The sequence below is a fragment of the Lactuca virosa genome, chromosome 5 (assembly GCF_052849685.1).
Source record: "Lactuca virosa cultivar CGN04683 chromosome 5, Lactuca_virosa_CGN04683_v6, whole genome shotgun sequence".
NCBI lineage: Eukaryota > Viridiplantae > Streptophyta > Magnoliopsida > Asterales > Asteraceae > Lactuca > Lactuca virosa.
This window is the reverse complement of record NC_136430.1, coordinates 192361518-192374811: the sequence shown is the minus strand read 5'-3', so window position 1 is coordinate 192374811 and position 13294 is coordinate 192361518. Positions and strand designations below refer to the sequence as shown.

Genomic DNA, 13294 nt, shown 5'->3' with positions numbered 1-13294 from the left:
TTCCAATAAAATGCTTTTTAACCTTAGGTATCTAAACGAAAGTCATATATATCCCAAAACCGTAAACGTACATAAAAAGAACGCCCAAATCTGACTTCATATGAAGAAGCTATGATTTTTCGAAGTTTCAGACATAGCAGTAGACAGCTAAAAACTCGAAATAGAGATCGAGCAACTTTTAGCCAACACGACCTAAACGAGAATCGAAGATCTCATCAATAGTAATAGAACGGTAAAAAGACAGACGAAAATGGACGTCAGATGAAGAAGTTATGGATTTTTAACGGACTTTTCCAGTCCCGGCCTGTTAAAAATATATTATTAAAGATAAACTCAAAACTAGCCAACGGAGTCTAAACGAAAGTTGTAGAGTACAGTCTCACCTACGCGTGGATATAAACAACGTCAAAAACAGAGCTCGTACGCGAGAGTTACGTAATTTAGTAGTTTGGAAATTCACATTACGCCCCGCGTACCAGGCGATAAGGGCCTTGTCCCTTCGGCCAGCAGACCTCCGATCGACCATCAGAGGCTCGTGACGTAAGCGCTGACGACCCACTACGCCCAGCGTACCTGGGGTGAGTGCGCCCAACGTACGGAGGCGGTTCAGCCTCCTATAAATAGGATGCGAGGGTTCCAGGCATAACTGCTCAATTCTTCTCATTCCCGTGCTGTTGCTCTGCGTTTAACCCCTCGAAGCCATCCCGAATTCTCGGTTTTCATATCTAAGTTCCGAAGGAAGTTTTACGCTCCCAAGAATCCCGAGAAATCATCTTTTTCCAGTCGAAGTTCTGCTCGATTCTTGTCTCATCTTCTTCAAACCGCCACTTCAACCAAGTGAGTTCATACCCCTATCACTACGTTTTCAAATACTTTTTAAATGTTTTTAAACACTTTTAAGGGGGGGGGGGGGAATACAAGTAAACACACGGCTAAAATCGTGTGAAACATCGATCTTTTGCTATACTTTTCATACTGTTGTTTTAACTATCTTATGAAGTTATTATCATGCAAAACACCTCACAACACAACTTACCCTCCGGGGATACAATATGTTTTATAAATGAAATATGTTTTATTTATACATTTTCATACTACATCATATCAAGGGTAACCATTTCAACTATAACATTACGTGTATTTGACAAATCACAATTTGTTATTATGCCTTTGTTAACACTGTAGAAAGGGTAATCATTTTAGACATAAACAAACACACTTTTGCATACGTGACTTAATTGTTATCTCGAATTGTCAAAATATTTTCATCATATTACTCGTGAACATCGTTGTTAGCAATCATGTGATGTCATATGGCTTTGTTTGTACCAAACGAAAGTCCCCACATATAACCAGAGTCTCTTGGAGGGAGAGCGTGACAAGTGTGTATAGATTTATATGGGGCTGACGACTTCGCACCCTGACTGTTAGCTACAGTCCCCGGGGTGACAAATGTCAACATTAGGTACTGCGTCTAGTATGGTTATGAGGAACTCACAACACGCGGAAACAATTACTCATGCACGTAGTAATACATAACTCAATCATGCTCGGGGGGGGGGGGGGTAATAACTATATTATAGGGTATTATCAGCATGTTCAGAATTCAGGATAAACACTTCCACAACTAGTTTTACTTAATGATAAAACTATATACATTCATTATATGTATGGCATATTTACTTACATTCATGGTCTTGGTTCATATAAGACTACACCTCACTTTTAGAAAAATATAGGATTTTCCTGGTTCAAATACATTCATTTTGTACAATAACAATTTACAACATCATTCTTAAGAAAATATCGGATTTTCTGGAAACAAACGCGGACTTTTCAAATAAAATTTATCTACACAAATAACAGCTTATGAACTCACCAACTTAAATGTTGACACTTTTTCTTTGAAATAACTTGTATTCTTAGGAAATCGCTAAACCAGGTTAGCAACTGCTTTTAAAGACTTACGCTCAGGCGTTAGTTTAATCTTTTGGACATCATAATGTAATTGACTTTTGCAAACATGTATTACTACAATCATGTAAACTTTTCAATTTTGTATATGATGGTCGTGTGTACTTTCTTAATTATTCATTTGTTATGATACTGTACATGACGTCCTCCGCCCCCGAATGTTTCCGCCGTTCTGGTTTGGGGGTGTGACATTTACATTTGTTAGTGGTCACTATCTATACTCTGGTAGATGACTACATCGCAACATCACAAGTCAAGGTCAGGGCATCTCCTAATCATCTCCTATTTATCATTTCTATTTATCATTACCGATCTAGCATCACATGCTTATCATCTCCTATCTACCATCTCCTATCACTATCCAATACATATTTATGAGTGTATAATACTTAAATGATGGGATCAAAGATTGAATTGGGGACCAACTTATTTGCTTTTCTTGTGAGCTTCGATAGAATGTTAACAAATGAAAAGAAAACGTCGGCTTCCTTGTGTGTACGTGGTTATGTCTACAATATGGAAAGAAGGGGAGACCTTCAAGATTCCTTTGTTTTTTGCTGAGTGCGAACCGAACTAGAGAAAGGGGAAGAAAAATTCAAGCACATAAATCATATAAGGGGTGTGTGATTTCTCACATTTGGTAACCCAAAATTCCTATTGTCCTTCAATTTGACAAATTGTTGAGGTAATAACCAAACTGTAGTAAGTTGCATTTTTGAAATTATTCAAATAAATGTTGAAATTGGATTTGGACTGATGAATTTCTATTTATGATGAGCTTAGAAACATGATTGCATGGCAAAAGCTTGAATATCTTGAATGGGACATATTTGAGTTTTACTAAACTTTATTCAAATTGGAGGAGTTTGTTGTATAAGCTAATAACAACATATGCTTACACCGATATGAGTAACCAAAATCAAATATCAGTGTTTTTTTCATTGTCTTGTATGTAATGGTCAAAGTGCATAATCATGATTAAACATAATACTTCTATAGATGCTCTACAATGCTCGGTTAATGTCGTATGCTAACAATTTCACATATTAATTAGTTGTGATAAGGAAATTGCTTAGGTTTAACAACATGATTCAGTGGATTTAATTTACATGATTTTTGGCCGTATAAGTAGTCAAAATAATAGTTAAACATTGCTATAATTCTCTTTGTATATCTAACCACCATGTTCGTTTTTCATGCGATGGAATTGTTTTCAAGTGGAACCCAATTCGTCTTGTAATGCATCAATGTTTTGCCAACTTATATTTTAGGTTGGTTAAAGAACTATCATATGGTCATGGACCCAAGTGCTACATATTGTTTACAAATTATGTTTTGGATGATAGGTCATGAACAAAAGGAACTATCTTCGTTAACTCCATTTCACTCCCAAAATTCACATTTCTAAAATATATTCGTTAACTACATACACTTAACAAATTATAGTGAACTCAAAACTCTTCCTTGATCTGATTTCTTACAAGTGGGAAAATTGTCACGATTTAATTACAAATAATAATAAAAAACCTAGTGGTTAGTTGGTTGTAAGAACATTGTATAGAAGTCATAATGCGCCCAACTGAGAAGCAATATCACTGACAATATCACTAAATGTATATTCACTGCATGGAATTGTGAGGCCACCCATTTGATGAACACACCCAAATTCATGCTCTGCCAGATCTAGTAGTTCTTGAAATGCAGGTTGGCTTAACAACCATACAGGAACCACAAACCGCTTCTTCTCTTGCTCACCAACATAAATTGCTAAATAGCCTTTTGGGGTTTCCATAGATTTGGTTGTGCTGCTTCTGTTGGATAATGATCTTCTGAGAATTTGTTTTGCTTGAATGATCCAAGGAAAAAGGATGACCATTTTTAAGGATGGTAGTTTCTGTTCAATTCAAAAGCCTGATTGAGGATGGATACTCTCACAACATGCACGTCTTCTTGGTGAAAAGTTGGCAAGGATTTCAGAGGAAGTTGTGGTTGTGTGATTCATATCGAATGGTTTTTATATACAGAGATTCAAGGAGATCTTGATTGAGGATGGTGACATATGGTGGAAGAAAAGGCAAACTCACATGGCTTTGTCTTCCAATCTGTAAGACAGATCCAATGTCTAACTCACCTATTAATGATAGGGCCACATATGTTTCAAGAAAACCCCAGAGCACTTAGCCACAATTTCTTGCTTGTTAGGAGGCATTACCACATTCCTCTTAATATTACATTGGACCATGATGCTTCTACTGATTTTCATACCCACCTTAATTCAGAATACTGGTGATACAAGTTATATTCTTTTTTAATTCTTTTTCTATACACAAGTACATGATTAATACATATTATTGCCTGTGATTTTGTGGTTGTGCTATTCAAGATCATACTTTTATACAAGTTAGAAGACACAGCACATGATCTTGCCTTCATGTTGCAAAGTCCCCATCTGACATTTAATTTCCTTTTTCTCACTTATTTTACATTTCATTTTCCAATAAACCTTTATATATAGAATATGATAGGCAAAAGCACCGGCATAATTTCCTCTCGAACTCGTCCTGATAACCTTTCAGAATACTCTCAAATTGTTTTGTTCCTATGATAACCCTTCAGAAAAATGGTTATTCGTATGCCTTGGATCTTTCAAGCTAGACAAATACTCCAATGGTCTTCGTCAAATGGGACCCGCACAACATCAATGGATCTACCAAAAGGGTATTTTGCAGTTTATGTTGGAGAGCAAGAAAAGAAGCGTTTTGTGATTCCAATGTCATTGTTAAGCTGTTATTCATTCCTGGACTTATTACATTTGACAGAGGAAGACATTCTTTGAACTTGCAAGTTGCCTATGAGCATTTTGAAGTCAAGTTACATCGTTCTATTTGTTAACATATTTTTGTAAACCACGGATAACATGCCATTTTGCAACGTGCGAGACCGAGCCACTTGTCCCGGTTGTATAAAATGTGAATTTTAACTTGTTTGGAATACCATCACTACAAGAAATGTTAGCAATAGCAGCGACATGTAATTGACGCGTTACATGTCGCCGCTATTGCTTGGCGTCAAACAAAGGAGTCCGTGCACGACAATAAGTTGCAAACAGAGGGGGATCGTGCTCGTATAGCAATGCATGTTTCAAAGAAGTAAGCTATGATATATTTAACTGTTTATTTAAATTATAATTAAACTAATTTTTAATGTAAAATAGGACATCGCTCGAATCGAAGCATTTCGTAAGGCCAATACTGATCGCCAAGGGGTATTTAGTAGTCCTGCAGTCGAGCAACAATACGTAAGTGGTTAATTTGTATTTTCATATAAGTGCTTATATCATCAAGGGGTAGTTAGTAATCTCATTTTTATTATATTTATTATTTTTTGAAAATACAGAATGCTTTATTCTTTGAGATCAGTAAAAAAACTCAAGCTTCTTCTGAAGCCAGCGGTCTAACACCAAAGGATACACAAAATTGTTTTGAAAAAATATTGGGTGTTCGACGTGGCCATATCAGAGGCATTAGGCATAAACCTTCTACGGTTGTGTCGATGTACGATCAGGAACAACCACTGACACAGCCACCACCACAATCACAGGTGACAAGACTATTTAATTTTGGTAATTGTTTAAAATGTTGGTAATTGTTGGTTTAGTAATAGTTTCAAAATTTGGTAATTGTTAGTTTGATAATAGTTTATATATTGGTAATTGTTAGTTTGGTTATAGTTTGATATATTGGTATTTTATAGCTTGGTAATTGTTAGATTATGAAAGTACAATGTTGTAATGGTATTTTGTAGGTTGGTAATTGTTAGTTATAGTACAATGCTATAATGTTTTATATGCAATATGTGGAATGTATATTTTGTATATAGAATGTTATAATGCTAGTTTAACTTATAAGAGTATGTTGTTTTATTTGTAGTTGGAAATGCTTCGAACAATGTTAAAAGATCCGGCATGTAGTGCTGCACTTGAAGATTGGCTTCGTTCGTTGCCACAACGAAATGAAACCGGAGGAAACGAGGAGAGCGATGATGACGAGTAGATAGTTGTAGGATTTTTTTTTTATGTTTTGTTTGTGCAAGTATTTTAGACTAGTATTTTCGATATTTTGTTATATGTTAAATCGGACGAGTATTTTAAACGGATGTTGTATTAATATTTTGGAATGGAATGATGTAGGATTAGATTATTTAATATCATACCAGTTTTTTTTTTCAATTTTAATGTGAAATATATATATATATATATATATATATATATATATATATATATATATATATATATATATATATATATATATATATATATATATATATATATATATATATATATATATATATATATATATATAAAAGAAAAACACAAATACCGGCGACGCCTTTAGTGGCGACAATAGGTTATTACCGGTGACGGGTCTTTAGCGGCGACATGAGCTTATTAGCGGCGACAAGTCTTTAGCGACGACAACAAGAATTAGTGGCGACAGTTTGATTAATAGCGACAAAACATCAGCGTCGATGTTTTAGCGACGACACGTCGCCGCTAATACTATTAGCGGCGACAAACCCCACTTTTAGCGACGACGCCTGTCGCCGGTAATACTCTAATTTCTTGTAGTGCATGTATATTATTTGATGATATAAGCTTATACTTGTAGGAGAAAGAGCTTGACGCAGTTTTATAAGAAAAGCCAAGATATAACGTTAAATACAATACTCTCCGTTTCACTCCCGAAAAAAAAATCAAATTTCTAAAATAGTAGACAATAAAATTTGTTTCTCATTCGTACATTGAACAAAATATAGTGAACTAAAAACTGTTCCTTGGTCCGATATTATACAATTAGGAAAATTGTCGATATTTTTGGCCTTAATTTCACACACACATACTGTGATTTTAATATTATCAAAAAAAATGTTATGTGGATACACTTTGAGAGGGTAAAAGATCATCTAATGATGCTCAACAAAAAGAGATTGAACTATTTGCTACCACATAACTAACATCTTATATCTTTGTTTCTATTCTCTAATATTTAATGAATTTTTAGTTTTTGTGTATGTAATGATTTTGCTTGTTTACTTGTTAGTCTGATAGTGTTTTTAAGTAAGTTATTGAAATTTGAAGTTTTTATGTCATTAATTACTAACAGTTTTAAACTCTTAAAACCGCAAATTAAAAGAACCAAATCCACATGGCAAATAACAACACAAAAAATAACAGAAAGAAAATCGCACCAAATCCACATAGTCAAATACCAAACTACAAACTGCATAAGAAAAACAACATAACCACACCATTCAGTTCAAAAAATGAAATAATTGTAGTTGCGGTTTGGTTTGGTCAATAATTGCACCGAACCGCATTGTCCTCACCCCTATCTGTAGGTGATATCTTTTTATCTACTAGTGGTGGCTTTGCTAATTTGTTAAACGCATTTTTGTTAACTACATTGGTGTGGTTATTTTCGGTATATGTGTTTGTAGAGGCGAGCAACCAAGTAGAGTGTGTTTCTCGGTTGGAGGGGTATATTACTCATCGATTTCGTCGTAGCGGTATAAGTGGAAAATTTGAAGGAGTCCTTAGAGGGGTTCCAATTAGCAAGTGTGGAAGCTGAATGGGCTCAGGATTTTGTGAGGTTTTGTAATCAAAATCGGAGGCTGTCGTGGATGGGATTCGAGAATTCGAGCTTAAATATGTCATCAAGGAGCAACGCTTTGCTGATGTCTTGACTGAAAAGTTTTAGATGATTAACAGAGTTAAGTTTTATTATGTCGAGAAGAAGCAACTTTCTGATCATTTGGCTTCTCTTGAGATGGATTTGGATTGGGTTTTTATATTAGTTTCCAAACAATGTGTTATAGTTCCCTAGATTTATTAGTTGCTCGACTATTTTCATGTATCATGTGTTGAGTACGGTATTCGTTTATATAGGGATCTTTTTTGTCTGAAGCATGATTTGCATCCCCCTAGTGTTGTGGCTCCATCTCGTTCTCAACTTCAAAATGAGATTATTGTTGGGCTTCATGACCTAGCTTCTACGAATTATGTATTTGAATATGGAGCGAAGCTCATAGACTTTCACTAGCTTAGGTCGTGGATACGTGGTATTGTTGAAGTGATTGGGTAACATCCCAAATTTTATAATACACTTCAAGACTTAGCTTCTACGAATTATGTCTTGGAACATGGAGTGAACGCCATAGCTTACACTAACTGAGGTCGTGGATGGGTGGTATTCTTGAAGACATCGGGCAACATCCCAAATGTTATATAAAACACCAGACAATCAAGTATATAAGAATTTTAAGGCATGTTGTTGGGCAAAACTAGAAATTAATAACTCGAAGTTTATTAAATGTAAACTAATAGAAAAATGAAGTTAATTAATTATTCATTTATTCAAAATGATATGTATGTTGAATAATTAGGTGATAATGTAGAAGGGTATTTTGAACTATTACCAATTTGAAAATAAAGGGAAAAATCATTTACTTATTGTTTTTGGGTAATTTTGAAAATAAATAGAAGATAAAGGGCTTAATGTGAACATAGGTTAAATGATAGGATCAAAATTGGAATTTGGGAGCACCTTATTTTCTTTTCTTGTGAGCGTCGATGGAATGTTAACAAAAGAGAAGAAAACATTGGTTTCCTTGTGTGCTTATTAGGGTTGAGAAAAAACCAAAAAACCGGAAAACAACCAGAAAAACCGATACGGAAAAACCGAAACCGAACATATAACCGATGGTGCGGTTTTAGAAATTCAAAAAACCGCAACTTTTCGGTGCGACGCGGTTTTATATTTCAAAAAACCGCAAAATAACTGAACCGCACCGCAATATTAAAATATTATTATTAACTGAATATATATTTTATATTTTTAATAAAAATACAAATCCCGAAAAGAAAAGTCTCGTTACCAGTTCTTTCACACGATTTCCTTCATTCGAGTTTTGTGTTCTAAACAGCCTTTGCCTCCGTTTACCGGCGACTTGAGCAGCCAACGATCGAACCACTGAAGCAACCATCGAGCATCGACTTGAGCAGCCAACGATTTCCTTCATCGGGGACTGGAAGGCACTGTCGAATCCGGTGACCAGAAAACTAAAGCAATCTTCCTCTTCGTCTCAGGTAAACTGTAAACTGCATTCGACTTAATCTCATACTTGGATTTGACCATTCTTGTAGTTTTTTCAATTTCCTCTTCTGTTCTTCTAGTTGACTATGCTTAGACCTTATATGCTATAGCATTTTCAACAATAATCAACAAAGGACCACCTAACTCTTAAATGTTTTCCAACAATGGGGTTATATCTTTGTTTGAAGATATCTTTTTATATGCGACCAACACTTCGAATATATTCAGTAATTTATCTCAAGGTCATTAATAAAGTATGGGGAGATGTAATATTGTATCCTCTGTCAATCTACAAGTATTTGAGAAAATACAGAGTTGTTGAATCGTCCTTCAATTGCAAGATGATCTAGTTTTAATTAAGTTTTAATAATACTACTACAGCAAATTCTCCAGATGCATAATACTACTACAGTTTTCACCAACTCACTATGTTTTCACCTGTTTTGAGTTTCAATTCCACTTGATAATTGTATAAAAACATTTTATCTCATTGTTTTTAGCTGTTTGCAACTCACCATGTTTTCACCTTATTGAGTACTAACGTAATATGTATTTCAACATGGCTAGTAATGAAGGTGTAATGAATGTCGATGATCAACAAGATGATGGACTTCAAATCCCAGGTGAAGGTGATATTGAAGAAGAAAATAATCTAAAAACCTAAGTTACAGTTCATTGTATGGCAGCATTTTCCATATGTTAAAGACGCACAAAAATCAGAATGCACACATTGTAAAAAGATTTTAGCTTGTGGCACCAGAGAGAATGGTACCTCCTCATTACTCAATCATCTAATTAATTCTTGTAGGCGCAAACCCCTTTATGAAGGTAAAGACAAAGATGCAAATGAACAAACAAAATTAAGCTTTTAGCCAAAAGGTACCAAGGCGGATGGGCCTTTGGCTAAGCATTTCTTAGCCAGGAGAAGTATAGATTGGCCCTTGCCGAAATGTGCACTAAAGACAATCGACCGTTTAGCATTGTTGATGATGAGGGTTTTAAGGAATTTGTGTGGGAATTGAATCTGGGGTTTAAGATGACATCTAGATGGACTGTAGCTCGAGACTGTATAGAGATTTATGAACAAGAAGCAAAAAAAGTTAAAGAGATGTTGAAAGGCCAAACAACGTGCCTAACTATGGACACATGGTCATCTATTCGGAACGTGAATTATATGTATCTTATGGCTCTTTGGATATACGATGCATGGGTTTTACAAAAGAAAATTTTAAACTTTTGCCCTATAGAGAATCATAGGGGTGAAACCATTGGGACTTTGGTTTATGAGTGCATACAAAGGTGGGGGATTGAAATTGTGTTTACTGTGACAGTGGATGATGCATCTTCAAATGACAGGGCTATAAGATTTTTGAAGAGGATGTTGAAGGGACCGAATCAGATTGTAAATATTTTCACCTTCGTTGTTATGCAAATATCATCAATCTTGTCGTTAGAGATGGTTTGGAATAGAAATTCGATTCTGCTACTAGAATTCAAAATGTAGTGACGTACGTACGATCATCACCGGTTTGGTATAAAACATTTGAAGATTGTGTTGCTCATGTTGATGTAAAATCCAATCAAACGTCATCTCTTGATGTTGACATGAGATGGAATTCAACATATTTGATGTTGGAAACAGTCGTACTTTATGAGAATGCGTTTGAAAGGTATGTTTATTTGTTTTATATTTATTTTATTTTTTCCTTTAACTAACATCGAGTGCTTGTTTAATTTTCTCAATAGGTTTTATATGATAGACCCTTCATACGGGGCTTATTTTCGCACCGAGGTAGATGACGATGTGGACGTGAGCACAAGAACAAGGAAAAGTAAGGCTAAAGTAGTTGGTGCTCCAAGTGATGTTGGAAACAGTTGATTGGCTAAAGTAAGGCTAAACATCTAGTTATGTTTAATTCTTTTAGTTATTACTTTGTATATATCATTTTAATACTTACATATTGATATTGGCATTTAAAATAGGAATTTGATCAAGTACTTGAAGATATTTTCTGGTGTTACAACTAAGATGTCTAGTTCGAAACCACTTATATTTTTTTTTCTGTGTTTGTAAAAATGCAAGCCACCATCACTAAGATGACCTAGAGTCAAGTTGACCAAAAGAAGAAGATGGCCATATCGATGAAAGCAAAGTATGAAAAATATTGGGATAACGTAGATAATGTGAATTATCTACTTTATATTGCAGTTGTCATGGATCCGCACAACAAGCTTGGATACGTTACTTATTGCATTAAATTGATCTATGGTAAGGGTAGTGAGAAAAGCAAAAAGATATTGGGATTGGTGACTAAGAGTCTTGGAGATTTGTTTAACCATTAAGGGCAAAGTGGAAAAAGCGAATGTACAAAACACACATGATAATTTTGTTGGTGAAAATTTAAGTAGCTTTGGTGAGATGGATATTGATTTGGAGCTAGAATTTGACAAATTTGATCATGAGGGTCAAGATATTAAGAGTGAGGTGGAGATTTATCTAGCGAATGGAAGGGAAAAAAGGGACATAAAGCTTGATCCTTTGGGATGGTGGAAAATAAATTCAATAAAATTCCCTATGTTGTCTACCTCAACTAGGCATATTTTGGCTATGCCGATATCGACAGTTGCATCAGAGTCAGCCTTTAGTACAGGTGTCAGAGCCATTGATAAGTATAGGAGTTCACTTAACCCCGACACCGCGGAAGTTCTAATTTGTGCACAAGATTGGATAAGGTGTTCATTGGTAGATCTTGAGCTTGTTTATTCTATGAAGAGTAAAGAAGTTGATGAATTTAATGAGAAGATGGCAAGATTAAAAATGAGTAGGGTTTTTTCCATATGTTATGATTTCATATTATGATTATAATTACTAGTGATTTATATACTAATAATCTAAGATTTATATTTATTTATGTAGATTGAAAAAATAAAAAATCATCCATGGATCAAGGAGATTATGATTAATGGTGGTTTATTTTATATGTTTTATTGTTGGTGATAAAAAAATGTTTATGCTTTTTGATGAAGTTTGAACTTTGACAGACATTATGTTGTATGAAGTTTAAACCGAGACGTTGATGAATTAATGGTTATGAATTAAAATGAATTTATTAATTTCAAAATGTGGTTGGATCGTGTGTTTATATCTATTTTATTATCTTTTGGATGCAAGTTCAAGTTGGCAAGTTGTAACTTCAACAAAATTAAAGGGAATATATTAATATAATATGAATTGATGCTTATGACCTACTGTTGTATGTTGTTTCTAGTGCTAGTTGTCATATAAGAAAGTCAAACTTAATAAAGTAAATAATGAATAGTCAAAAGCTGAAAGTTGTGGTTGGACATAAAAATAACCGCACCATCCAAATAAAACCACACCATTTCTATATTTCAGTTAATAACCGAAACCTAAAAAAAAAACCAAAACCGCAAAACAGTACCGCAACAAAAACCGCACCTATCGCTTACATGAATATAAAAACCGCAATTTCGTTTTAAGTTTCGGTTTGGTGTAAAAACCGCACCATGCTCACCCCTAGTGGTTATGTCTAAAATCTGGAAAGAAGGGTAGACCTTCAAGATCTCTTTATTTTCTGCCGAGTGCGAACCGAACCAGAGAAAAGGGATGAAGAATCGGAGCACATAAATAATATAAGGGGTTCGTGATTTTTCTCACATTTGGTAACCCAAAAGTCCTATTATCCTTCAAATTGTTGAGGTAATAACCAAACTGTAGTAAGTTGAATTTTCGAAATTATTCAAATAAATGTTGAAATTGGATTTGGACTCATGAATTGCAATTTGTGATAAGCATAGAAACATGATTACATGGAAAAAAACTTTATTATGTTGAATGTGATAGATTTGAGTTTTACTAAACTTTATTCAAATTGGAGGAGTTTGTTGGCTAAGCTAGTAACAACATATGCTTACACAGACACGAAGAACCAAAACCAAATATCAATGATTTCATTGTCCTGTATGTATGTAACAGTGAGAGTGCATAATCATGATTAAACTTAATACTTCTACAGATGTTCTATGGTTCTCATTTAATGTTGTACGCAACAATCTCACATGTTAATTGGTTGTGTAACACCCATAAAATTCAAGCCAATTTAAAACTTTTTAAAACATTTAAAACCATTAAGTTATTACAATTTGTT

General features: G+C 34.5%; 2 protein-coding genes across 2 annotated transcripts; one reads left to right on the top strand and one right to left on the bottom strand.

Moving 5' to 3' along the window:
* Positions 1-3538: 3538 nt before the first annotated feature.
* Positions 3539-3850, bottom strand: LOC145112176 (auxin-responsive protein SAUR19-like). Its single transcript, XM_079048380.1, has one exon. The coding sequence runs from the start codon at positions 3848-3850 to the stop codon at positions 3539-3541; it is 312 nt and encodes a 103-aa protein (XP_078904506.1).
* A 7405-nt stretch (positions 3851-11255) lies between these two features.
* LOC145112175 (zinc finger BED domain-containing protein RICESLEEPER 2-like) lies at positions 11256-12123 on the top strand. Its single transcript, XM_079048379.1, has 3 exons — positions 11256-11455; positions 11535-11931; positions 12043-12123. The coding sequence occupies exons 1-3, from the start codon at positions 11256-11258 to the stop codon at positions 12121-12123; spliced, it is 678 nt and encodes a 225-aa protein (XP_078904505.1).
* The last annotated feature ends 1171 nt before the right edge of the window (positions 12124-13294 follow it).

Excerpts from the sequence above, each read along its gene's own strand:
- LOC145112176 (XM_079048380.1), bottom strand. The coding sequence starts at position 3,850 with ATGGTCATCCTTTTTCCTTGGATCATTCAAGCAAAACAAATTCTCAGA.
- LOC145112175 (XM_079048379.1), top strand. The coding sequence starts at position 11,256 with ATGGCCATATCGATGAAAGCAAAGTATGAAAAATATTGGGATAACGTA. Across the intron at positions 11,456-11,534 it reads ACTAAGAGTCTTGGAGATTT|CTTTGGTGAGATGGATATTG; the intron begins GTTTAACCATTA and ends AAATTTAAGTAG. Across the intron at positions 11,932-12,042 it reads ATGAATTTAATGAGAAGATG|ATTGAAAAAATAAAAAATCA; the intron begins GCAAGATTAAAA and ends TTATTTATGTAG.